This window comes from Cherax quadricarinatus, chromosome 69 (assembly GCF_038502225.1).
Source record: "Cherax quadricarinatus isolate ZL_2023a chromosome 69, ASM3850222v1, whole genome shotgun sequence".
Lineage (NCBI taxonomy): Eukaryota > Metazoa > Arthropoda > Malacostraca > Decapoda > Parastacidae > Cherax > Cherax quadricarinatus.
In genome coordinates, this window is record NC_091360.1 from 14,682,290 (window position 1) to 14,709,885 (window position 27,596).

General features: G+C 40.9%; 2 protein-coding genes across 7 annotated transcripts in view; both read left to right on the forward strand.

The window, feature by feature from the left end:
* Nucleotides 1-27,596, forward strand: part of LOC128701821 (phytanoyl-CoA dioxygenase, peroxisomal) — a 193,197-nt gene that overhangs the window by 147,578 nt on the left and 18,023 nt on the right. For all 6 annotated transcript variants that reach the window (XM_070099843.1, XM_070099846.1, XM_070099841.1 and 3 more), the window contains one exon: nucleotides 5,559-5,774. In XM_070099843.1, the coding sequence (XP_069955944.1) occupies nucleotides 5,559-5,774 (216 nt within the window). The remainder of the gene's footprint in view (nucleotides 1-5,558; nucleotides 5,775-27,596) is intronic.
* Nucleotides 1-27,596, forward strand: part of LOC138854784 (uncharacterized) — a 338,965-nt gene that overhangs the window by 133,119 nt on the left and 178,250 nt on the right. The window lies entirely within an intron of this gene.

The window sequence follows — 27,596 nt, forward strand, 5'->3', positions numbered from 1 at the left end:
TTTTTATGTGAATAAAGTATCAAAATAGAAAGCAAGAGTAATATAAGAGGGGCCTGGAGACATGACTAATGAATAGAGGATATGTTATTTTAGTGCCAAGAATGTCTGCATTATTTATTCTGGACCCTATTTTGAAATTGGCATCTTTTTAATTTGCGTGAAATTGGCCAAATCACTAATTTCTGACCACTTTATTGGGTAGTTGAAATCAGTAAATGGGAGGTTTCTTGTACTCAGTTGATAGAAAAAATCGAGTTCTAAACAAATAGCTATGAGTTTGGATGACTGGAACAATGGAATTGGCCAAAAATAGGGCTCAAAGTCAGCGAAATCGCCGGTGTGTATATATCGCCTGGATTGCTAACTTCGCGGGAGCGTAATTCTGTAAGTTTTCTATTAAATTTCACACTTTTGGTGTCATTACCACCGGGAAAAGATTCTCTATCATTTCATAAGAAAAAATAATTTTTTTTTTCCAAAAACTTTTCAACGTAGAATGACAGTTTCAGAAAGGGGATTGCAACAGTCAAAGGGTTAATAATAATAATAAATATAATAATATGGTAATTATTATAGTAATAATAGAGCTTCAGTTCCCTAAATTAATAATAATTATAATAATAATAATAATAATAATAATGCATAATACGTACGTAATAATGTGTGAGCTTGTTTGATAGGAGTGAATGGAGACAAATGGTTTTTAATACTTGACGTGCTGTTGGAGTGTGAGCAAAGTAACATTTATGAAGGGGTTCAGGGAAACCGGCAGGCCGGACTTGAGTCCTGGAGATGGGAAGTACAGTGCCTGCACTCTGAAGGAGGGGTGTTAATGTTGCAGTTTAAAAACTGTAGTGTAAAGCACCCTTCTGGCAAGACAGTGATGGAGTGAATGATGGTGAAAGTTTTTCTTTTTTGGGCCACCCTGCCTTGGTGGGAATCGGCCAGTGTGATAATAAAAAAAAAATAATAATTCAGATTGCTTCTGCTAGTTGGCACAGCTGGTAAGCAGTAAATATGTTTACATTGCTGTCGGAGCAGTTTTCTCATGCTTGTATTTTTTACAGTCATTTGACCAAATTTCTTTTTTCTAACCATGGATCCTAAGAAAATAAGTGCAAAGGACAGTACTTAGAAGAAAAGGATGATGATTTCCATCAACATCCCTCACCCACGCTTTATATACACCGTTTTTATACGATATTTCTTGTTTATAAATACAGTGGACCCCCGCTTAACGATCACCTCCCAATGCGACCAATTATGTAAGTGTATTTATGTAAGTGTGTTTGTACGTGTATGTTTGGGGGTCTGAAATGGACTAATCTACTTCACAATATTCCTTATGGGAACAAATTCGGTCAGTACTGGCACCTGAACATACTTCTGGAATTTATTTATTTATTTATTTATTTATTTATTTATTTATTTATTTATTTATAATTTGAGCACACTTACAGAGATACAAAAAAAAAATACAGATAAGAGCAGCATGCCAAAGCCACTTATACTATGCATAGCATTACGGGCTGGCTTAAAATTAACTTAAGATTAACTAAGCAATGATGAAATCAGTGAAAAACATTAATGTAAACTGATTACTATAAAGCACAAGTGAGTATTACAAAGACAGGTCATATGGTTGCATGCATTGTTGTAAATTCAGTAGAATGGAGTATTCTGTTAGGTAGTGAATTTAAAAAATAATAAAGTTAGATTGGGTTTTAGGTTTAACATTTATGTGATATAATTGTGAGAAACATTTAAGATATACAATTTATAAGGTTCAGTTATTCAGTATTTATTTGGTTTTGGGTGAGTAAGTGATCTTTGAGAAGAGACTTGAATTTATAAACAGGTAGTGTTTCTTTTATATTAACAGGTAATGAATTCCAGATTTTAGGGCCTTTTATGTGCATTGAGTTTTTGCATAGCGTGAGATGGACACGAGGAATATCAAAGAGTGATCTGTGCCTTGTGTTATGGTCATGTGTTCTGTTGAGGTTGGCAAGGAGATGTTTGAGGGGAGGGTTAATATCAGAGTTGAGTGTTCTATGTATGTAATAGGTGCAGTAATAAGTATGGATGTTTTGTATGGTGAGTAGGTTGAGTGTATTGAATATTGGTGGAGTGTGCTGCCTGTAGTGAGAATTTGTTATCATTCTAACTGCAGCCTTTTGTTGGGTAATTAGTGGTCTGAGATGGTTACTTGTTGTTGAGCCCCATGCACAAATTCCATAGGTGAGATAGGGGTAAATAAGAGAGTGATATAGGGCCAGGAGGGCTGACTGTGGAGCATAGTACCGTATCTTCGATAGTATGCCTACAGTCTTGGAAATTTTCTTAGAAATTTGTTGTATATGTGTATGAAATTTGAGTCTATTATCAAGGTGGATTCCTAAGAATTTTCCCTCTGTTAGCTTTGTGATAGGTGATCCGTTTATCATTATGTTAAGAGGGACATCTGTAGCTCTGTTACCAAACTGAATGAAGTAGGTTTTGTCAATGTTTAGTGTAAGTTTGTTAGTACTCATCCAGGTAGATATTTTCTGTAATTCGGTATTTACAGTATTGGCTAGCTTGACTGGGCTCGGGTGGGAGAAGACGTATGTTGTGTCATCAGCAAATAGTGTGGGTTTGAGTAATTGAGAAGCATTTGGTAGGTCATTTATGTATAGGAGAAAGAGAAGAGGGCCAAGGACACTTCCCTGTGGGACACCAACTGTAATTGGTTGTGCAGAAGAGTTTGCCCCATTTGCGTACACATATTGGCTTCTGTTGCTGAGGTATGACTTGAGGTAGTTGAGGGAGTGCCCTCTTATACCATAGTGTGATAATTTTACGTGGAGCAAGTCATGGTCAACTGTATCAAAAGCTTTACGTAAGTCAATGAAGATCCCCAGTGGGACTTCTTTTTTCTCTATTGCAGTGTATATATGTTCTAGCATGTGTATAATAGCATCATTAGTATTTTTATTAGGCCTGAATCCAAATTGGCAGGGGTTGAGTATGTTTTGGGAGATAAGGTAGGAGTAGATTCGTTTATGAATTAATTTTTCGAAGATTTTTGAGAGAGGGTGTAAGTTGGATATTGGCCTATAGTTATTCAACTCTGTTTGGTCTCCTCCTTTGTGGATCGGGGTGACCCTTGCTATTTTGAGTACTGTAGGGAAGGTGGAGGATTCAATGGATTTGTTAAAGAGTGTTGCAATGATTGGTGATAGCACTTGTGACACTTTTTTGTATATAAAGGGTGGTAAGGTATTTAAATCTCCTGTCTTGTTTTTTAGTGCGTTGATAATAAGGGAGACTTCGTATGGGTTAGTCGGAGCTAGGAACAGTGTGTTCGGGTAGTTGCCGGTGAGGTAGTCATTTGGTGGGGTATCTGAGCTTGGGATTTTATTGGCAAGGTTTTGTCCTATAGTGGAGAAGAAATCATTGAGTCTGTTTGCTGTTTCTGTTGGTGGGAGTTGGGGTTCATCTGATTTTGCTAATTTTATTTCGCTATTTCGTGATATCTTTTTTGTTCCCAGAATTTCTGATAGGGTTTTCCAGGTCTTTTTTATATCACCTCGTAAGTTGGATAATCTGTTCTCATAATACAATTTTTTTGCCCTTCTTATCAGGCTGGTTAGGATTGACGAGTAACGTTTTGTTTGGTCTCTGGTTATGTGACCCATTCTGTACTGTTTTTCATATTGGTGTTTTGTATTTATGGATTTGAGAATGCTGGGTGTTAGCCAGGGACTGTTCAGTCTCTTAGCTGTCATCTGCTTAGTTTTTTTAGGGCAGTGCTTGTTATAGAGGTATTGAGTCTTTTTTAGAAAATTATTAATACATTCGTCAATATCTGTATTGATTTCTAGCTCAGTGTGCCAATCAATGTTTGCTAATGCTGTTGTGAAGTTATTAATGGCTGCCTCATTGTGAAGTCTGAAGGTGACTTTAGTAGTGTCTTGGGGTAATTTACCAAGAGTTGTTATGAGGAAAGTAGGGTAGTGGTCTGTGGTATTATCTGTAATTATGCCTGATTTTAAAGGGGATATGGTGTTGGTCCAGATGTGGTCAAGTAGGGAAACACTAGTCTCTGTAACTCTTGTAGGTTTTGTTACTGTTGGTAGCAACATACAGTTACTCATTGTGTTTGTGAATTCAGTAACGTGTGGGTCCTGGTCTTGCAGGAGATTTATATTGAAGTCACCTGAGAGTAGTAAGTGATCTTTGTTCATGCGTGCATCAGTTATCATACTTCCTAGGTTTTGACTAAATTGGCTAATGTTTGACTGTGGAACTCTGTAGATGTTTATCAATGTGAGAGGTTTTTGTAGGTATTTGGATTTGAATTTGGCTATTATATATTCCCCATGTTCATCTCTTGTGCAAGTATTAGTGATACATTCTAGTTGGTCTGAGTAGTATATGGCTGTGCCACCCCCTTGTTGGTCTGGCCTACAGTTGTGTATGGCTGTGTAACCAGGAATGGTATAGACATCTGTAGTATCAGGCTTTAGCCAGGTTTCAGTTAGTGTAATGATGGACATATTGGCATGTAAGGAATTTAGTAATGCTATGAGGTCATCGTAATGCTTGCTTAAAGATCTGATATTGTAGTTAAAGATAGTTATGTTGTTGTTGGCACTGAGAAGTGCCTTTGATTGTTCTGCAGTGTAGTAATTACAGTAACTGTTTGATTCATTTAAGTCATTAAATAAGAGGTTGGTATCTGGATCAATGCTTGTAATCATAAGATTTGTAGTGAATCTATAGTTAGAATTAAGTATAAAACAAAGTAAATAGTCTTAAGCTAAAAAATAGCACCTGAATTATTTAACAAATGTAAAATAATGGGCTAATGTTTTTTTTTTTTTTTTTTTTTTTTTTTTTTTTTAAGCTAAAATAAAGGAGACAATATAAAAGGGACTAGTACAAATAAAGTGATGATCAAATAATGGAGCTTGGGAATATGATAGTAGGTAGTACTATAAAATAAATGAGCTTTGGAATATAATGCCAAAATTGTGAACTTGTTCTACTTTAGCACCTGAGAATATCGTTAACCGGGGATCCACTGTACATTATTTCAGTGTTTTCCTTAGAAAACTAGTGATCTACTGCAGTTAGCCTCAGAAATACTCCGTTTTCTCTTACAGTAAGAACATGGGAAGATACTAAACTCAGATTGGGACAGAAATGGCGGACGCTTCTGCCGCTACCTTTGCCACCATATTATGGCCTATTTTATTCATTCTAGAGTATATATCATCTTTATTATGTCATATTAGATGAATTGTGATAGATAAATAAGCTGTACAGTTGATATTAGTGTCATATTCAACTATTTTTTCTCTGGCCGTAGTGCAGGAACGGATTAATGGCTTTTCAATTAATTTAAATGAGGAAAATTAATTTGATATACAAGTAAATTGAGTTACGAGCTAGCTCCTGGAACGGATTAAACTCGTAAGTCAGGGTTCCACTGTATATCTAATCCAAGATATTTCTGATGATTCAGAGTTACTGTTTATTGTTTAAAATTAATTTTTTTCATGTCTTGGCAGGATTACCATTACTTCCCCTTTGAGAAGGACTCCATGGTGGCAGTGTTCATCAGCTTAGATGCAGCTGACCCGAGCAACGGTGGTCTGTGTGTGTACCCTGGGTCTCACAAGCTGGGACCTCAAGAGGACATCAGCACTGCTCCAGGGTTTCATTACCTCAGCCAAGACAAATTCCCCATCGACAAAGCCACTCCATTGACTCTAGAGCGTGGCCAGGTATAAATATAACTCTCTGAGTCTACATAATGATAAATATCTTTGTTTTAATTATCTTGCTAAGGCCTTATTTTAACAAGCTGGTCATCTCCCACCATCGCTCACTCAGTAGCTGTTTTGCCAAATGTGCTTAGACGTCAGATGACCCTCTCCACTCCTCCTTTGATTTGAATGCAGGCACTGTTCTTCCACCTCTAAGCTTCAAGTCCATCTGACCGGTTTCACTGAATCCGTTCATAAATGTTACTTTGCTCACACTCCTGTACAACAAGCCACAAAATCTCTCTTTAAATCCCCTCTTATGGTTGAGGTCAACTTATGGCCAGTAACATATGGTAATTATTTTGTCTCAAACAAAATGTAATTTACATGCAATAAAATATTGTTGAGCACAAAAGAAAGTCACTAGCATGCAGTGCATTTTGGGCAGACTGATCCTAATGCTTACAGACTACAAAATGAGGTAGCTAAGGAAACAAGAGTACAATTTTAAGCATGTATTAACCCCTTCAGGGTCCAAGGCCAAAATCTGAAGTGGTGCTCCAGTGTCCAAGAAATTTTGAAAAAAAAAAAAATTATTTTTTCTTACAGAATTAACCCTTTGACTGTTTCCGACGTATAAATACGTCTTACGAGCCAATGTTTCTGACGTATTTATACGCATAAATTCTAGCAGCTTCAAATCAAGCAGGAGAAAGCTGGTAGGCCCACATGTGAGAGAATGGGTCTCCATGGTCAGTGTGCACCATATAAAAAAAATCGGGGAGCCAGTGGTGCATTGTGGGAATGCCATTTCAGTTGTCATTTTTCAGCATGTCTAGCGGTAAGAAATATGTGATTCCCCAGCAAATCTGGGACTCTTCTCTTCCCAAGTGATGCTCTAACACAGATGGAAGTGTCAGTGAAGATCAATTTCATGATTTGGAGGAGTTTGAGACCAAAAGCAATGGAGGAGGAGGAGGGGAGGAAGAGGAGGAGGAGGAGGAGGAGGAGGAGGAGGAGGAGGGAAGGAAGAGGAGGAGGAGGAGGAGGAGGAGGAGGAGGAGGAGGAGAAGAGGAGGAGGAGGAGGAAGAAGAAGATGTAATAATATTGTTCCCTTGAGGCAAGAAAAAAAAAAGTCCACCCCATGACAGTGACAAGATAAGGGGAGATAACATCTGATAAGAGCTGACTTTGATGAGCGTAAAGGAGGGTAATATTACATGACCATCGCCCTCCCTTTGTTTTTGCTGGTACACAAACATTTCTGTCTGTCTATTTGTCTGTCTGTCAAGTTCCCTGTCTGTCCATCTAGCTCTCTGTCTCAGAGAGAGCCACAAGACTGTGTCATCACGTTTACTCACATCTTCAAGCAGAGTATAGCACTTTGTCTGGATTTCTTGGGTTATCCTAGGTAATTTACACTATGTATACTTGTATTTATGTGTACCTGTGAGACAGAGATAGGCAGACAGATAGAAAGAGAGACAGATTGAAAGATATAGAATGAGGAAGAAAGATAATTAGATAGAATGGAGGAGGGGAAGCAGCATCCGACCCCATTGTTTTGACAGGCGGTAGGGGTAGTGACTAATGAGACAATATGTCACTTTGACAGCTGCCGACTTCTGACTCAAAACAATTATAAGCCACACACTCGCACACAAGACAAGGAGGAGGAGAAGGAGGAGGAGGAGGAGAAGGAGAAGGAGAAGGAGAAGGAGAAGGAGGAGGAGGAGGAGGAGGAGGAGGAGAAGGAGAAGGAGGAGGAGAAGAAGGAGAAGGAGGAGGAGAAGAAGGAGGAGGAGAAGGAGGAGGAGAAGGAGAAGGAGGAGGAGGAGAAGGAGGAGGAGGAGAAGGAGAAGGAGGAGAAGGAGAAGGAGGAGGAGGAGAAGGAGGATGAGAAGGAGGAGGAGGAGGAGGATGATGATTGTTTGTTTGTTTTTGTAAACAAGTTTTGTAAACAATATATTGATAATTATGTTTGTGTGCTTATTGTGTTGTATACAACGAGTGTATATATATACATTGCACCTTACTTTGGTCTCATAGGCCACATAAGTTATGTGAAAAAATAAAATAGTGAAAAAAACAAAAAACCTTCAATTACAAGTAAACTAAAGTTTACTGGGTGAGCGGCAGTCGCCGCTGTTGCCATACGCGGCTCATTTTCTGCAAACTTCACGGCTCTATATCTCGGTAAGTACCGATGGCAAAAAATTTTTTTTTGGACTAAAACACTCAGAAAAATAATCTTAACATTTTCATAAGAAAAAAAATATTTTTTTTTTTAATATTTGGCGACATAGAATGACAGTTTCAGAGAGGGGCCTGAAACAGTCAAAGGGTTAAAGAGCATATTTTTGTGAAGGTAATAAGACAAAAAAAAAAATTCTGATCAGTACTTACCTAGATACAGTGCCAAGAAGTTTGTCAAAAATGATGTGGTGGCGGCAACATCGACGAATTCCACATACGCGCATTACATTATTTTGCGGTTTTTACATTTTTTCTTTTCTTTTCCAATTTTTTTCTATTCCTACTAACATTTGGGGCCTGAGAGACCAATACTGTATATAATGTATATATATAAACTCACTGTATTGAACACAATAACCGCACTAAAGTTATTATCATATTATTGTTTACCACTGTTGTTTATTACAATAAACATACACAAATCTTGTATAATACTAATGTTCTATCATATATTTACATATTTACAATCACTGGACATGGTTTTAGAACTGCTGGAGCTTGTGGAACTCCTTGAAACAAGGCACCATGCACAGAGGCACCTTACATTCCTCACACATAAACCGAGTGTCTTTGCGTCTTTGTTGCCGTCGTTTTGTTTGTGCACAGACGATGCATCTCTTCTGAGCAAATTTCTTCTGAGTTGAAGGAAGTTGTATTATGAAATGATCACCTTCCCTCCTCAAACGCTTGGGTATATCCTGAGGAATTCGAGGACCTTGTTGTATAGCAGGTGTTCTTACCTGGTACTTCATTATGAGTTGTCGGACAACAGACAAACAAAATTCACCATACGGTGGTCTGTTGCCAGTCTTTATTTGGTACATATTATATGCATTGAGCATTGAAATGTCCATGAGATGGAAGAAAAGTTTCATGTACCACTTGTAACTCTTATGAACACAGTCAACAAAACCAATCTGCATGTCACATTTGTCAACCAAGCGCATGTTTTGTGTATAATCAATCACTGTCACTGGTTTTCGAATATGTTCATTAGTCACTCGATCAACTTTGCCACTGTCTTGCATTTCATTACGGTGAATGGTTGTCAACAATGTGACATCTCGTTTGTCATGCCACCGTAATGCCATGATGTCATTGGCAGTAAACACCTGCACGTCATCACCACGAGCACCTGCGTTGAGCCTGGGCATATGTTTACGATTAGAACGCACTGTGCCACACACATCTGTCTTGTTCACTCGCATGAAATCACTGAGTAATGGGCTTGTGTACCAGTTATCGGTATATAATGTATGCCCCTTACCAAGATAAGGTGCCATCATGTTTCTCACTACGTCACCTGAGATACCCAATAACATCTTGGTATCTTTCAATGTTTTACTACCTGTGTATACAACAATATCCAACACCAGGCCACTGTCACAATCACAGAGTACAAACAGTTTTATACCAAAGCGTTTCCTCTTGCTCGGTATGTACTGCTTGAATGACAGTCTACCTTTGAACAAAATCAAAGACTCGTCAATTACAAGATTCTTGAATGGATAAAAGTATATGCTGAACTTTTGTTTGAGATACATGAAAACATTTCTAATCTTGTATAACCTGTCACTTCTGTCAGGCCTGGTTTTGTCAGAGAAGTGCAACATACGTAAGAGTAAGATAAACCTGTTCACTGGTATGATTTCACTGAAGACCGGGATAGAAATTAGCTGATCTGTGGACCAGTATGCTTTTATATTATGCTTATACACATGAGGCATAAGCATTATTGTTGCAAAAAGCAAATACATTTCTGCAACAGTCGTCTCTTTCCACCTGTGTAGTCTTGACTGTGGTGATAAGATCGTATTTGCCATGGTGTACTCAAAATACTTATTACTTTCCCTGACAATAGTTTCCATCAATGGCTGGTCAAAGAATAATTCAAAGAATTCCAGTTCATTGGCCGTGGTTCCAAGGGGACAAGTAGGTAGAATTCCACTTTGAGAGTCATCAAAGTGGTGAGGCTTGGAAACAAAATTGGGATTTTGCTACCAATCCCACATACGGTTTGCTGGTGGATACTGGACATCATAGGCTGGTTGTGCGGGTGGTTGTGGTTGTGGTGGGCTGGTGGCTGACGCTCCGCTTTGTCCTTGAACTGACGAGTCAGCAGCGTGGGTCCCAGTGTGGGCTGGTGAGTCACGCATGGCAGTGCCACTACCATCACCACTAACACCATCCACTGATGCCTGTGGTCTATCCATGCCAAGTGTAGCCACATCATCCTCACTATCACTACCTAAAACTGGTGTAGGGCCACGGGATGTACTCCGGGATGTACTCCGTCCCCTGGGCACAGCATAGGGTACACTACCCGAGCGCATGCGGTGGCGAACATACCGACGCTTCACTGGTGAATATGATTCCTCACTATCACTACTCGAATGATTGTCGAGCGCAATAAAATCACAATCCACGTCACTATCATCATCATTACTGAAGTCAGAGGCCTGGCCACGCGAAAATATTAGTTTTCTCTTGCGTTGAGGAACAACCGACCGTGAGTCACGAGTGCCCACACCAGAGGTAGAAGGTTGAGGATCGTCAGGGTTTTCTGCACTATTATCGATATCCTGGTCATTCTTTTCGGTCACTAACTGATCAAAGCCGTAGAATTCGTCTTCATTTCCACTTCCATCACTGTCAAAACTATCAGATAGGAAGAGGAGAGTCCCAATTTTCCGGGGAGTGAGAGCTGACTTGCGACGAGGCATGGTGAACAAGGGTAACTGAGCCGGCATTCCCACAATGCTATGCGGGCGCCTAGATTTTTTGTTTATGGCGCACACCCACCATGCAGATCCGTTCTCTCACATGTAGGCCTATGAGCGTTTTTGCGCTAAATTTGACGGCGCTAGAATTTTGGCATAGATCTACGGTTTGGACACTCAACGTGAAGCCGTAGATCTATGGGACGGACCCTGAAAGGGTTAATACAGAGAAGAGAGGTAGCTAAGTGAAAATAATACAACTTAAAGTATGCATTAATTCTTTAAACTGGTTCTGTGATCTTAAGTTAATTGGGATTTCTTAAGCAGTTTCATGGCTCTATCTCATCAGGCTATGGAGCAATTATAAGAAATGGTGAAGAAATAGGAAGTTTATTAGGTTTTCAAAGTGTTATAATGGTACAGGGTGAATAATTAGTTTTCCATTGTGGAAGAACGAAGATAGAGTTGGATGAGCTGGTATTGCATAGTGTTGGTATAGTTACATTTGGGAGATAGGATGGTTTTTAACCATAGCACTAAATTGATTGGCTGAGAGGGGACCTTTCACTGGTTCAGGAAATGAATTCCAGATCTTGTGGCCTTTTATGTGCATTGCATTTTTGCATAGGGTAAGGCAGACACAGCTCACCACCCCACCTCCCAGCCCACCTTCCCACATCCCTACCCTCTTCCCACAGATCCCCACCTACCAGCCCCCTCAACCTCCTAGCTCACCCATAACAACCCACTACCCACCACATACACCTGCCCAGGAGTGAACATGGCTGGATATTAAGTCTGTTGTATATGTGAAAAAGTTTTGGAAGAAATGTTAGGGGCATTGATTGTGAAATATGTGGTAAAACATCCCAAACAGTGGACCCTCAAATTTCGTGAGTCCCCATTTTCGTGAATTTTGATTATCGGCAACTTCTTTCGTCAAAATATAGCCTCTATTTTTGTGATTTCCCTCTGAATTTGGCGGTCGTATGAGACGCGTCTGCCCGCCGGAGAACACCATCAATCTGGCTTTGTCACTGGTTGAGTGAGCATTCCTCGGAAGCATTTTGCAATTTTTGTGTTTGTTTATTGATTGCGACTGCTAAATAAACCACCATGGGCCCAAAGAAAGCTGCTAGTGCCAGCCCTTTGATAAATAAGGTGAGAAACGTGATAGAATTCAAGAAAGAACACACCAGCCAGAGTACTTCCCCACACACACCAGCCAGGGCACTTCCCCACACACCAGCCAGGGTACTTCCCCACACACCAGCCAGGGTACTTCCCCACACACCAGCCAGGGTACTTCCCCACACACCAGCCAGGGTACTTCCCCACACATGAGACAGGGTACTTCCCCATACCAACCAGAGTACTTCTTCACACACCAGACAAGGTGCTTCCTCACACACCAGCCAGGGCACTTCCCCACACACCAGCCAGGGTACTTCCCCACAGGCACCTGACAACCCTACACTTGTTGTGGAATCTATTGTAGCTTTGGGAAAGTCCATGGGGTTGTCTTCCATGCACCAACAAGAGTCTTCAGTAAAGGTAAGTGTGATGGTAAATGTTCATTTGTACATATTATTAGTGCTTTATAATAATTTGTCATTCTTTTCTGTTTGTAAATCTATATTTAATCTCGAAAACAATATTCTTTGTTAATACTTTTGGGTGTCTGGAAGGGATTAATTGGATTTACATTATTTCTTAACCCTTTGGGGGTTTCGGCCTTACTAGTACGGCTTACGACCCACGGTTTTTGACGTACTAGTATGCCTAAATTCTAGCGCCCTCAAATCTAGTGGGAGAAAGCTGGTAGGCCTACATATGAAAGAATGGGTCTATGTGGTCAGTGTGCACAGTATAAAAAAAATTCTGCAGCACACAGTGCATAATGAGAAAAACAAAACTTTGACCGTTTTTTTGGAATAAAACAGCGCCTTTTGACCGTTTTTTTGGAATAAAACAGAGACTTTGCACTGTATTTTCGTATGGTATTTATGGTTGTATTCTAGTTTTCTTGGTCTCATTTTATAGAATGGAAGACATATTGCAGAAATATAGATGATTTTGACTGGTTTTACAATGAAAAGTACCTTGAAATTGAGCTCAAAGTAGCAGAAATGTTCTATTTTTACCAAAGTTCAAAAGTAAACAAATCATGCCAAGTGTCCAATACACGTCAACTGGTGAGTATAATATTCTTTCACAAGTGCACCAATATTATTTATACCATTTTTTACACTAATGCAGTAGTCTGCATAACAGTAAATCTTCTATTTTTTGTGAATAAAAATTCAAAGTGGAAAGCAAAAGACTGTAAGAGGGGCCTTGGGACGTGACTAATGAACAGAGGAAATGTCATTTTAGTGCCAGGAATGTCTTTCTTGTTTATTCTGGACCCTATTCGGAAATTGGCATCTTTTGAAATTTGTGTGAAATTGGCAAAATTGCTAAATTCTGACCACTGTATTGGATAGTTGAAATTGGTAAATGGGTGGTTTCTTGCACTCATTCGATAGAAAAAATGGATTTCTAGTGAAATATTCATGTTTTTTGTGACTAGTACAGTGGAATTGGCCGAAAATAGGGCTCAAAGTGGGCAAAATCGCCGATGCGTAAATATCGCCGAGACCGCTAACTTCGCGAGAGCATAATTTCGTGAGTTTTCCATCAAATTTCATACTTTTGGTGTCATTATGATCGGGAAAAGATTCTCTATCTTTTCATAAGAAAAAATTATTTTTGTATTTTTTTTAAATTTGAACGACCCTGAGAACGAGTCTCGAAGAGGGCCTGTTGACCCTCAAAGGGTTAAGGGTGAAAATGGTTTCGATTTTTGTGAATTCTGACTTTTGGCAGACTCTCTAGAATGGATTAATCACAAAATTAGAGGGTCCACTGTATATCATGTACAAAGCTTCTTGCATCCATGAGAAATGACCCAAAACAAGAAAGTCAGTTCTGGATTTGCCCCAGTGAGATGGAAAGCTGGTTGGGCATAAGAGAGGTACTGAAAAGTGAAAACCTAGAAAGCATAAGAAAGTTTCTAAGGAGGTTTCCAGATACAGTGGACCCCCGGATTAAGACATCATCGGATTAAGTAAAAATCAGATTAAGTAACGTTTCTGTGTCAAAATATTGGCACGGTTAATGACACTGAAATCGGTTTAAGTCATTCGTCCCAAACGTGTCTCCACGTGCCGTGAGTGGCCCAGACACTATGTACAGCCAGTGTGCCATTTTTTACCAGCCAGTGAGGACGATTCCACGCATACATGCGATATATTTTGTATTATTCCATTTTTTAGTGCTTGTAACTGCTAAATAAGCCACCATGGGCCCAAAGAAAGCTTCTAGTGCCAGCCCTTTGGTAAAGAAGGTGAGAAACACTATAGAATTCAAGAAAAAGTTTGTAGAAAGATACGAAAGTGGTGGTGGTAGAGGGTGGTAGTGATGGTGGTACACCAGCCAGGGCACTTCCCCACACACCAGCCAGGATACTTCTCCACATACCAGCCAGGGTACTTCCCCACACATCAGCCAGGGTACTTCCCCACACACCAGCCAGGGTACTTCCCCACACACCAGCCAGGGTACTTCCCCACATACCAGCCAGGGTATTTCCCCACACACCAGCCAGGGTACTTCCCCACACACCAGCCTGGGTACTTCCCCATACACCAGCCAGGGTACTTCCTCACACACCAGCCAGGGTACTTCCCCACACATAAGCCAGGGTACTTCCCCACACACCAGCCAGGGTACTTCCCCACACACCATCCACGGTACTTCCCCACACACCACCCAGGGTACTTCCCCACACACCAGCCAGGGTACTTCCCCACACACCATCCAGGGTACTTACCCACACACCAGCCAGGGTACTTCCCCACACACCAGCCAGGGTATTTCCCCACACACCAGCCAGGGTACTTCCCCACACACCAGCCAGGGTACTTCCCCACACACCAGCTAGGGTACTTCCCCATTCACCAGCCAGGGTACTTCCTCACACACCAGCCAGGGTACTTCCCCACACACCAGCCAGGGTACTTCCCAACACACCAGCCAGGGTACTTTCCCACACACCAGCCTGGGTACTTCTTCACACACCAGCCAGGGTACTTCCCCACACACCAGCCAGGGTATTTCCCCACACACCAGCCATGGCACTTCCCCACACACCATCCAGGGTACTTCACACACCAGCCAGGGTACTTCCCCACACACCAGCCATGGTACTTCCCTAAACACCAACCAGGGTATTTTCCCACACACCAGCCAGGGTAATTCCCCATTCACCAGCCAGGGTACTTCCTCACACACCACCCAGGGTACTTCACCACACACCAGCCAGGGTACTTTCCCACACACCAGCCAGGGTACTTTCCCACACACCAGCCAGGGTACTTCCCCACACACCAGCCAGGGTACTTCCCCTCACACCAGCCAGGGTACTTCCCCACACACCAGCCAGGGTATTTCCCCACACACCAGCCAGGGTACTTCCCCACACACCATCCAGGGTACTTCCCCACACACCATCCAGGGTACTTCCCCACACACCAGCCAGGGTACTTCCCCACACACCAGCCAGGGTACGTCCCCACACACCAGCCAGGGTATTTCCCCACACACCAGCCAGGGTACTTCCCCACACACCAGCCAGAGTATTTCCCCACACACCATACAGGGTACTTCCCCATACACCAGCCAGGGTACTTCCCCACACACCAGCCAGGGTACTTCCCCATACACCAGCCAGGGTATTTCCCCACACACCAGCCAGGGTACTTCCCCACACACCAGCCAGGGTACTTCCCCACACACCAGCCAGTGTACTTCCCCATACACCAGCCAGGGTACTTCCTCACACACCAGCTAGAGTACTTCCCCACACACCAGCCAGGGTACTTCCCCCACACACCAACCAGAGTACTTCCCCACACACCAGCCAGGTTACTTTTTCACACACCAGCCAGGGTACTTCTTCACACAGAAAGCCAGGGTACTTCCCCATACACCAGCCAGGGTTCTTCCTCACACACCTGCCAGGGTACTTTCCCACATACCAGCCAGGGTACTTTCCCACACACCAGCCAGGGTACTTCCCCACACACCAGCCAGGGTACTTCCCCATACACCAGCCAGGGTACTTTCCCACACACCAGCCAGGGTACTTCTCCACACACCAGCCCGGGTACTTCCTCACACACCAGCCAGGGTATTTCCCCACACACCAGCCAGGGTACTTCCCCACACACCATCCAGGGTACTTCCCCACACACCAGCCAAGGTACTTATCCACACACCAGCCAGGGTGCTTCCCCACACACCAGCCAGGGTATTTCCCCACACACCATCCAGGGTACTTCCCCACATGCCAGGCAGGGTACCTCCCCACACACCAGCCAGGGTTCTTCCTCGCACACCTGCCAGGGTACTTTCCCACATACCAGCCAGGGTACTTTTGCACACACCAGCCAGGGTACTTCCCCACACACCAGCCAGGGTATTTCCCTACACACCAGACAGGGTACTTCCCCACACACCAGCCAGGGTACTTCCCCACACACCAGCCAGGGTATTTCCCCACACACCAGCCAGGGTACTTAACCACACACCAGCCAGGGTACTTCCCCACACACCATCCAGGGTACTTCTGCATACACCAGCCAGGGTACTTCCTCACACACCAGCCAGGGCACTTCCCCACACACCAGCCAGGGTACTTTCCCATACACCAGCCATTGTACTTTCCCACACACCATCCAGGGTACTTCTCCACACACCAGCCCGGGTACTTCCTCACACACCAGCCAGGGTATTTCCCCACACACCAGCCAGGGTACTTCCCCACACACCATCCAGGGTACTTCCCCACACACCAGCCAGGGTACTTACCCACACACCAGCCAGGGTGCTTCCCCACACACCAGCCAGGGTATTTCCCCACACACCATCCAGGGTACTTCCCCACATGCCAGCCAGGGTACTTCCCCACACACCAGCCTGGGTACTTCCCCATACACCAGCCAGGGTACTTCCTCACACACCAGCCAGGGTACTTCCCCACACACCAGCCAGGGTACTTTCCCATACACCAGCCAGGGTACTTTCCCAAAGGACCCCAATGGAAATAAGTCACTCTGTCTGACTTTTTTGGGTTATCCTAGGTTCTCTACACATATGCTGCTATGTATGATAATTCTGTGTAACTGTATTTGTGTATACCTGAATAAACTTACTTACTTACCCACACACCAGCCAGGGTACTTCCCCTCACACCAGCCAGGGTACTTCCCCACATACCAGCCAGGGTACTTCCCCACATACCAGCCAGGGTACTTCCCCACATACCAGCCAGGGTACTTCCCCACACATGATTTGATTTGAGTGGGACTTGTGCATGAGTGAATAGAATTATCAAAGCTTATTGCTTGGGAAGCATTGAGAATTGGGTTGGGCAAATACAATTCTGTTAGTGGGAGATTTGTGAAGGACCTTCCTGGTATGGGCCGACAGACCTGCTGCAGTGTTCCTGCTTTTTTATGTGCAAACATTTATGGATGAACACCGTGACACAGCTGCTGCAGGCTGTACTGGCAACATCTACAATGACAATGTTGTGTCCCATTTTAGGGTAATCAGAAGGAGATGCCAGAAACAGAGCTCTCTGGACAGATATTTAGTCCCACAGGTGTGCAGTGACTCTCAAGCTGGTCCTAGTGGCATTAAAAAACGAAGATGTTAAGTAATCCTGGAAAAGGACTTGGTACCTGAAGTCTTTATGGAAGGGGATTCCCCTTCCAAATAATAGTACACCTCCATCCTCTCGCCTCCTCCTCAGGGCCGGATTAAGAAGTCTCTGCGCCCTAGGCTATTCAGATTGGCGGGGCCCCTTTGAGTTACGGGTAAGCGAAACGGCCCTTCCAGCTTGGGGGTGGGGGGGGGTTCGGTGTGAGCCTGTTTAAGGTCTAATTAAATACATTCTGGCTATTTAGATTAAATTTAATAGGGAAAGTACATCAAGACAACCAAAACCATTTACCAACAGCCATTATAACTATCTTGTTAAATCACGCATTTTAAAGAGAATAAACTCAAGACAGCATAGTATTACTAGATTAGGCTATTAAAGTAGTGACATCATGTACCTATTATATTCAGCATAACCACTACAGCACTATTATTCCCTTTATAAATCACTGACCATTATTGTTATCATTGCATCATGCATAAGACTATCAAATCATATAAACTCAAGAAAGTAAAGAATTGTTTATATTCACAGGCACTTCTTAAATAAACTTTTTTCTGGATTTCATATTGGCAAAATCATCAATTATATTCTGAAAATCAATATTTCTTGTTAGATCAGACTCAATGGTCAACAAGGCTAGGTTACACAATTTGTCTTGGCTCATTGTTGAACGGAGCTGGTTTTTCACTCTTTTCAAAACAGAAAATGAACGTTCTCCTTCACAGTTAGTAGCTGGAAGTGTTAGGTAAAGGCGATACACTATGTCAACATTAGGGAAGGTTTCTGAGATACCTGCATTTCTTAAATGTTTCAAAGCAGCTGAGGGCGCACATTTTTCAGGTGGAGCTTTAATCTGATTCATATACCCAGAAAAATGAACTATTTCTTCAAAAAATGTGTCCTGAACATCTGCTGAAAGGTGTTGTTGCAACTTTAATGCAGCTTCTCTCAATTCTGCATCTGGCATAGTAGTAATTTTGAACAGAAATCCAAACTTGTCATTGAGATTCTGGTAGATTTCTTTTCTTTTCACCAATAGTAATCTGTTTACATTAATGTTTTATCACTGATTTCATCATTGCTTAGTTAATCTTAAGTTAATTTTAAGCCAGCCCGTAATGCTATGCATAGTATAAGTGGCTTTGGCATGCTGCTCTTATCTGTATTTTTTTGTACCTCTGTATGTGTGCTCAAATTGTTAATAAATAAAAAAAATAAATAAATAAAATAAATAAATTCTGTAATCAGTGAATCCAGAATGACGAAGTATGTAGCTGTCTTACATTTCTGCCTTGGTAGCAACACAATTTCATTGTCTGGCTCTTCAAAATTTTGTTTCCTCTTCCTTGACCGCTGATGATCAGCCCGGTAACTGTAGTCCTTTACCAGCAGTTTAGCTTTCTCTTCAAACATTTCAAAAGCTTCATCATTGCGAAGTGAGCTTACAAATTCCACTAAGCCTGCATAGAGGTTAGCACAAGTAGCCATTTCAATTTCAATTTTCTGAAGTGTCTTGTTCGTGGCATTTAACCGTTCCAATATACAGTCCCAAAGCACATAGAGTAAGGCCAATTCAAAATCTTCCAATTTTGATGCTAAGCTGGCTGCTTCGGTTCTTGTAGTTGCTGTCTGGTCTTCATCCTCTGCTATTTGGATCAAAGCAGAACGTATTTCAGCAAAGCTGTCTTTCAAAGCATGTGTTGCATCATGCTGCGCTGACCACCTTGTTGTTGATAATGATTTGATGACATCTCCATGAATGGTTGACTTGAGTATACTCCACTGATGCGTTGAAGCAGAGGAATGAATTTTATAAAGCGCTCTACAGGCTTACCACTGGAGTCGACAAAGCGAACAATGAATGTCAATTGATCTGTATGTGAAATATCTGGTGTTGAATCTACACTTATTGCAAAGTATTTTGCAGTTTTCACAGCTGCTATGATGTTATTGAGGACCTTCTTAGTCATCAGTTCAATAAATTCATTGCATATAGTAGATGACATGTATGATACAGTGCCTCTTCCTGCATTCCCAAGGCATGACACATGATTTGCTAAGAATGGATCAAATTGTGCTAACAGTTCTATGATCCCTAGGAAATTGCCATTGTTTTCCGAACCAAAAACCTCATTTTCTCCACGGAAAGCAAGTCCTCTTAGAGCTAAGAATTTTACAGCAGCAACAACTCTTTCTAGAACTTTTCTCCAATAAGTGCGCTCTTTTTCAGTTTGATTTTCCAAATGAGAATCCAATAAGCCTTTTTTCTGTGCATGAAATACACTGGCTAAAAGGCAGCTCCTGTGAGTGGTGCTGTTTTCATGTTCCTCAAAATGCTTGGAATTTTTCCAGTCATTGAACCCCTGTGTGAAGGTATTTTCTTTGGTAGAAAATAGCTTGCATGCTGAACAGTACACTTTTCCTGAGCTTTCAGAGTATACCATCCATGATCTTTTCACAGTTTCTGAATTTGCAAGCTTCCTATAAAACATAGATGACTTTAAACAACGACGACGACTTCCATCATCATAAATCCTTGCTGATTTCCTAAAGTCAATGTTCAGAGTTTGACTGAAGTTTTCCGCAATGAAAGCATTACGTAGAGAATCTGGGATTACATTTGGCCATGAGGCAGGATCTTTTAAGACAAATCCTGTGGATGAAATGTCCATTGAGACATTGAGAGGAGACACAAAAGAAGTAGATGCTGGCTGAGAAATAATGGAGGGAGGGCTTCCTGTATGATCTGACGTATCTGCAGATTCAACTGTACAGTGGACCCCCGGTTAACGAACTTTTTTCATTCCAGTAGTATGTTCAGGTGCCAGTACTGACCGAATTTTTTCCCATAAGGAATATTGTGAAGTAGATTAGTCCATTTCAGACCCCCAAACATACACGTACAAACGCACTTACATAAATACACTTACATAATTGGTCGCATTTGGAGGTGATCGTTAAGCGGGGGTCCACTGTACTGGTAACATCAGAAACTGTTTTCGTGAGGATGTCTGTAATCTTTCTGCAGCTTCCTACATCTTTCTTTTTCTGTTCTTCTTCTTGAATTTTCTTCTTTCTTTTCTGTGATCCACTCGCATAAGAACGTCCAACATCACATTCACGAGATGCCATAATGAGGATGTATCACTGTCTGTAATCATGCAAATACAAATTTTTCATTATCAATTATTATTATTTTTTTATTATTAAATTTTTTTTTTCTGTCAATTGGGGGGATATGGCCCTTGTAGCCCCCTTTCCTCTGGCTGCACATCTAAAAATTCAAAACGTTACCAGAAAGGAGTCATATACAGAACTTTTACCATAGATTAGGTTAGTGATTTGGGCTACGAATATTTTACTAATTCATCCTCCTTGATCTCCAATTTACTTAAACAGAAATCATACTGAGTCCAAGAACAATGCACAATGGTATTTATATTACCATTTTCATAACTAAACTAATCATTATGTTTTGCATGATATATGGCCTACCACCATAGATAAGGACATGAGAATTAAAGAATGCAGGGACAATTTTCAGTTTCACCCAACCAATGATTTTCTGATGTGGCTTATGTGTTTCTGGGGAAATATGTAGTAAATTAATTGATGTTCTACATCACTTCCATCGCAACTTGAAAACTAAGCATTTGCGACGGAAGTGATGTAGAACATCAATCAATTGAGATCTGTTATTGAAATGATAAAGACTTAAAGACAAGACAAAGTGCTTTTAAAACCTACAAACGGAAGTCAGTTTGCGTTTTTAGGTTTTTCTTTATAGTATTTTTACCAAAAATGCATCTTTACTGGTCCATGCGTCTTTACTGGTCAAGTAACCCTATCAGGTACCTCCCTTAACATTTAGAGGTGAAAACAAACATTTATCCATACACATCAATGTCTATCAACAACACTTCAGTTAATTTGTCACAGTACAAGTCTAGATAACGTGTAATTACTACAGAAAATTGGAGAGGAATCTCCCATACTCACCCATTAGTGGGAAAACACAGCTCTTCTGATGTAAACAAAGGCGTGTTGAGTGTTGCCATCTATGGTTAGGTTTATTTATTTTTATTTTATTTTATTTCATTATTTAATTTTGTTTTGATTAATTTTTAAAAATCAATTTTACTCTCCAAACACTTGAACTTTTTAGGTAGGGACCCCTTTGCACTTGCACCATGTGCGCAGTCTTGGATGAGCCCCTGAACCCCTTGGACCGCAGGGCCCCCAAATGCGCGGGGCCCTAGGCAAATGCCTCGTTTGCCTATGCGGTAACCCGGCCCTGCTCCTCCTGTCTCATCACTCATCACAGAATCTTCAATGCATGTCTCATTGTTTTCTGTGTAGGGAAATGTATATTTCTTGTAAAAAAATTATTTTGTTTGATACTTTTGAGTGTCTGGAATGGATTAATTGGATTTCCATTATTTTGTATGGGGAAAATTAATTCAGATTAAGTCAGATTTGGTGTAAGACACTCTCTGGAATGGATTAATTACATTATCCAGGGGTCCACTGTACTATGCAAAAGGTATGTGCCTATATGGCAGAGCTTGCTGGAATAAACACACCAGAAAATGTGCCAACATGTTGAGGAAGGGAAAGTCTCGTTTCAACAAAGACTGCAGCAGGTACTTCCATCCAGAAATGTGTAAAGCTTCAACACAGTCCAGGGAATGTTATGACCTGAGCTGCCCAGACCACCATATAAAAGGAATGCGGCGCTACAGAGACAGCAGAGAAAGGGAAAATGAACAGCAATCTTGTTGAGACATAAAAAGAAGCAATCAAACCAAAGAAAGAGACAGAAAGGGGAAATGGTACAGAGAGGACAGATGGGCAGCAAAATGAGACGTATCAAACCAGGCATCAGCCCAACAGGGCTGAATAAACAACCAAATGCAAAGTCAGTACTGGAGAAATCAGGGATATGTACGCCAAGGACCATACCGGTTAGTACATCACCAGTGGTACTAACGAAACACAGAGCAAAACAAAACATCCCAAATGGTAATTCCTGCTTCTTATTTGCAAATATAGTGGAACCCTGGCTTAAGAATTTAACCTTTTGACTGTTGCAACCCCAAATCCTGAAGTGTCTCCTGCTGTCAAAGAATTTTCAAAAAAAAAATAAAAAATTATTTTTTCTAATAAAAATGTTAAGATTAATTTTCTGATTGTTTTAAGCCCCCCAAAAATTTTTGCGATCAGTTCTTACTGAGATATAGAGGCATAAAGTTGGCAAAAAATGAGCCGCGTATGGCAACAGCGGCAAATGCCACTCACCTGGTAAACTTTGGTTTGCTTGCATTCGAAGGTTTCTTGTTTTTCTCACTATTTTATTTATTCACATAACTTATGTGGCCTGTGAGACCAAAGTATGGTGCAATGTTCATATGTACATTTGTTGAATGTAACACAGTTATAGCAAAAACACTAGTATCATCATATTGTTTACAAAACTTTTTTACACAAACAAACAATATAAAAAATTGTTTATTACTATTGTTATATAATACATATATATACATATGTACAATCACTGGACACTTTCGTTGAACTGCTGCAGCTTGTGGAATTCTTTGAAACATCGGTGTATGCACAATAGTGTTTTACACTCCTCACACATAAAACGAGTGTCTCTGCATTTTTGTGGGCGTTTTGTGGTATGTGCACAGACATAACACCTCTTCTGAGCATTTTTCTTGAAAGTAGTAGGAGGCAGTGGTATGGGGTAGTGATCACCAGGCCTCAGACAAGAGGGCATGTGTTGATAATTTCATGGGTGCTGGTCTGTTGCAAGTGTTGTTCCTTGGTACTTGAATATTATTTGTCTAATAACTGACAAACAAAATTCACCATATTTGGGTTTGTTGTTTGTATTCAACTGATACATATTATAAGCATTCAGCATGGAAATGTCAAGAAGATGGAAAAAGAGTTTTATGTACCACTTACAACTCTTACGAACACAATCAGCAAACCCAATCTGCATGTCACATTTGTCCACTAAGCACATATTGAGGTTGTAGTCCATCACAGCTTCAGGTTTTACAATGGGTTCATTGGTCTCTATTCTGCTTGCCAGTGTCTACCATTTTTTGTCGGTGAACTGATGTCAACATTGTGACATCACGTTTGTCATGCCACCGAAATGCCATGATGTCATTGGCAGCAAACACTTGAACTTCACCTCTGCGAGTACCTGCATCGAACCTAGGCATATGTCTACGATTTCCATGCACTGTGCCACACACGCCTGTCATGTTCACTTGCAAGAAATCAGTGAGTAAAGGGCTTGTGTACCAGTTATCAGTATATAATATATGCCCCTTACCAAGATATGGTTCCATCATTGTTCTAACCACATCACCAGAGATAACCAGTAACTTCCTGGTATCTCTCAATATATTACTACCAGTGTACATAATTATATCCAAAACCAGACCACTTTTGCGATCACACAGTACAAATAACTTTATATCAAAGAGTTTCCTCTTGCTTGGTATATACTGCTTGAATGACAGTCTGCCTTTGAACAAAATCGAAGACTCATCAATAACAAGCTTCCTGAAGGGATAAAAATACATACAGCACTTTTGTTTCAGGTACATGAACACATTCCTGATATTATATAACCTGTCACTTCTGTTAGGCCTTGTTTTGTCTGAGAAGTGTAGGATACATAACAGTAGCACAAATCGATTCACTGGTATGTATAATGTCACCAAAAGCTGGGGTTGAAATCAGGCGGTCTGTCGACCAGTATGCGTTGACACTGTGCTTATACACATGTGGCATAAGCATTATTGTTTTTATTTATTTATTTATTTAGTAATTTAAGCATACAAACAGAGGTACAAAAAATACAGGTAAGAGCAGCATGCCAAAGCCACTTATATGCATAGCATTACGGGCTGGCTTAAAATTAACTTAAGATTAACTAAGCAATGATGAAATCAGTGATAAAACATTATTGTAAACAGATAACTATAAAGCACAAATGAGTATTACAGACAGGTCATATGGTTGCTTGCATTGCTGTACATTCAGTCGAATGGAGTATTCTGTTAGGTAGTGTATTTAAAAAAATAATAAAGTTAGATTGGGTCCTAGGTTTAACATTTGTGTGATATAATTGTGAGTAACATATAGGATATACAATTTATAAGGCTTAGTTATTCAGTATTTATTTGGTTTTGAGTGAGTAAGTGATCTTTGAGAAGAGACTTGAATTTATAAACAGGTAGTGTTTCTTTTATATTTACAGGTAATGAATTCCAGATTTTAGGGCCTTTTATGTGCATTGAGTTTTTGCATAGCGTGAGATGGACATGAGGAACATCAAAGAGTGATCTGTGCCTTGTGTTATGGTCATGTGTTCTGTTGAGGTTGGCAAGGAGATGTTTGAGGGGAGGGTTAATATCAGAGTTAAGTGTTCTATGTATGTAATAGGTGCAATAATAAGTATGGATGTTTTGTATGGTGAGTAGGTTGAGTGTTTTGAATATTGGTGGAGTGTGTTGCCTGTACTGAGAATTTGTTATCATTCTAACTGCAGCCTTTTGTTGGGTAATTAGTGGTCTGAGATGGTTAATTGTTGTTGAGCCCCATGCACAAATTCCATAGGTGAGATAGGGGTAAATAAGAGAGTGATAAAGGGCCAGGAGGGCTGACTGTGGAACATAGTACCGTATCATCGATAGTATGCCTACAGTCTTGGAGATTTTCTTAGAAATTTGTTGTATATGTGTATGAAATTTGAGTCTATTATCGAGGTGGATTCCTAGGAATTTTCCCTCTGTTAGCTTTGTGATAGGTGATCCGTTTATTGTTATGTTAAGAGGTACATCTGTAGCTCTGTTACCAAACTGAATGAAGTAGGTTTTGTCAATGTTTAGTGTAAGTTTGTTAGTCCTCATCCAGGTAGATATTTTCTGTAATTCGGTGTTTACAGTATTGGCTAGTGTGACTGGGCTCGGGTGAGAGAAGACGTATGTAGTGTCATCTGCAAAAAGTGTGGGTTTGAGTAATTGGGAAGCATTTGGTAGGTCATTTATGTATAGGAGAAAGAGAAGAGGGCCAAGGACACTTCCCTGTGGGACACCAACTGTAATTGGTTGTGCGGAAGAGCTTGCCCCATTTGCATACACATATTGGCTTCTGTTGCTGAGGTAAGACTTGAGGTAGTTGAGGGAGTGCCCTCTAATACCATAGTGTGACAATTTTACGTGGAGCAAGTCATGGTCAGCTGTATCAAAAGCTTTACGTAAGTCAATGAAGATCCCCAGTGGGACTTCTTTTTTCTCTATTGCAGTGTATATATGTTCTAGCATGTGTATAATAGCATCATTAGTATTTTTATTAGGCCTGAATCCAAATTGGCAGGGGTTGAGAATGTTTTGGGAGATGAGGTAGGAGTAGATTCGTTTATGAATTAATTTTTCGAAGATTTTTGAGAGAGGGTGTAAATTGGATATTGGCCTATAGTTATTCAACTCTGTGTGGTCTCCTCCTTTATGGATCGGGGTGACCCTTGCTATTTTGAGAACTGTAGGGAAGGTGGAGGATTCAATGGATTTGTTAAAGAGTGTTGCAATGATTGGTGATAGTACTTGTGACGCTTTTTTGTATATAAAGGGTGGTAAGGTATTTAAATCTCCTGCCTTGTTTTTCAGTGCGTTGCTAATAAGGGAGACTTCGTATGGGTTAGTCGGAGCTAGGAACAGTGTGTTCGGGTAGTTGCCAGTGAGGTAGTCATTTGGTGGGGTATCTGAGCTTGGGATTTTATTGGCAAGGTTTTGACCTATAGTGGAGAAGAAATCATTGAGTCTGTTTGCTGTTTCTGTTGGTGGGAGTTGGGGTTCATCTGATTTTGCTAATTTTATTTCGCTATGTCATGATATCTTTTTTGTTCCTAGAATTTCTGATAGGGTCTTCCAGGTCTTTTTTATATCACCTCGTAAGTTGGATAATCTGTTCTCATAATACAGTTTTTTTGCCCTTCTTATCAGGCTTGTTAGGATTGACGAGTAACGTTTTGTTTGGTCTCTGGTTATGTGACCCATTCTGTACTGTTTTTCATATCGGTGTTTTGTATTTATGGATTTGAGAATGCTGGGTGTTAGCCAGGGACTGTTCAGTCTCTTAGCTGTCATCTGTTTAGTTTTTTTTAGGGCAGTGCTTGTTATAAAGGTATTGGGTCTTTTTTAGAAAATTATTAAAACATTCGTCAATATCTGTATAGATTTCTAGCTCAGTGTGCCAGTCAATGTTTGTTACTGCTGTTGTGAAGTTATTAATGGCTGCCTCATTGTGAAGTCTGAAGGTGACTTTAGTAGTGTCTTGGGGTATTTTACCAAGAGTTGTTATGAGGAAAGTAGGGTAGTGGTCTGTGGTATTATCTGTAATTATGCCTGATTTTAAAGGGGATATGGTGTTGGTCCAGATGTGGTCAAGTAGGGAAACACTAGTCTCTGTAACTCTTGTAGGTTTTGTTACTGTTGGTAGCAACATGCAGTTACTCATTGTGTTTGTGAATTCAGTAACGTGTGGGTCCTGGTCTTGCAGGAGATTTATATTGAAGTCACCTGAGAGTAGTAAGTGATCTTTGTTCATGCGTGCATCAGTTATCATACTTCCTAGGTTTTGACTAAATTGGCTAATGTCTGATTGTGGAACTCTGTAGATGTTTATCACTGTGAGAGGTTTTTGTAGGTATGTGGATTTGAATTTAGCTATTATATATTCCCCATGTTCATCCCTTGTGCAAGTATTAGTGATACATTCTAGTTGGTCTGAGTAGTATATAGCAGTGCCACCCCCTTGTTGGTCTGGCCTACAGTTGTGTATGGCTGTGTAACCAGGAATGGCATAGACATCTGTAGTATCAGGCTTTAGCCAGGTTTCAGTTAGTGTAATGATGGACATATTGGCATGCAAGGAATTTAGTAATGCTAGGAGGTCATCATAATGCTTGCTTAAAGATCTGATATTGTAGTTAAAGATAGTTATGTTGTTGTTAGCTCTGAGAAGTGCCTTTGATTGTTCTGCTGTGTAGTAATTACAGTAACTGTTTG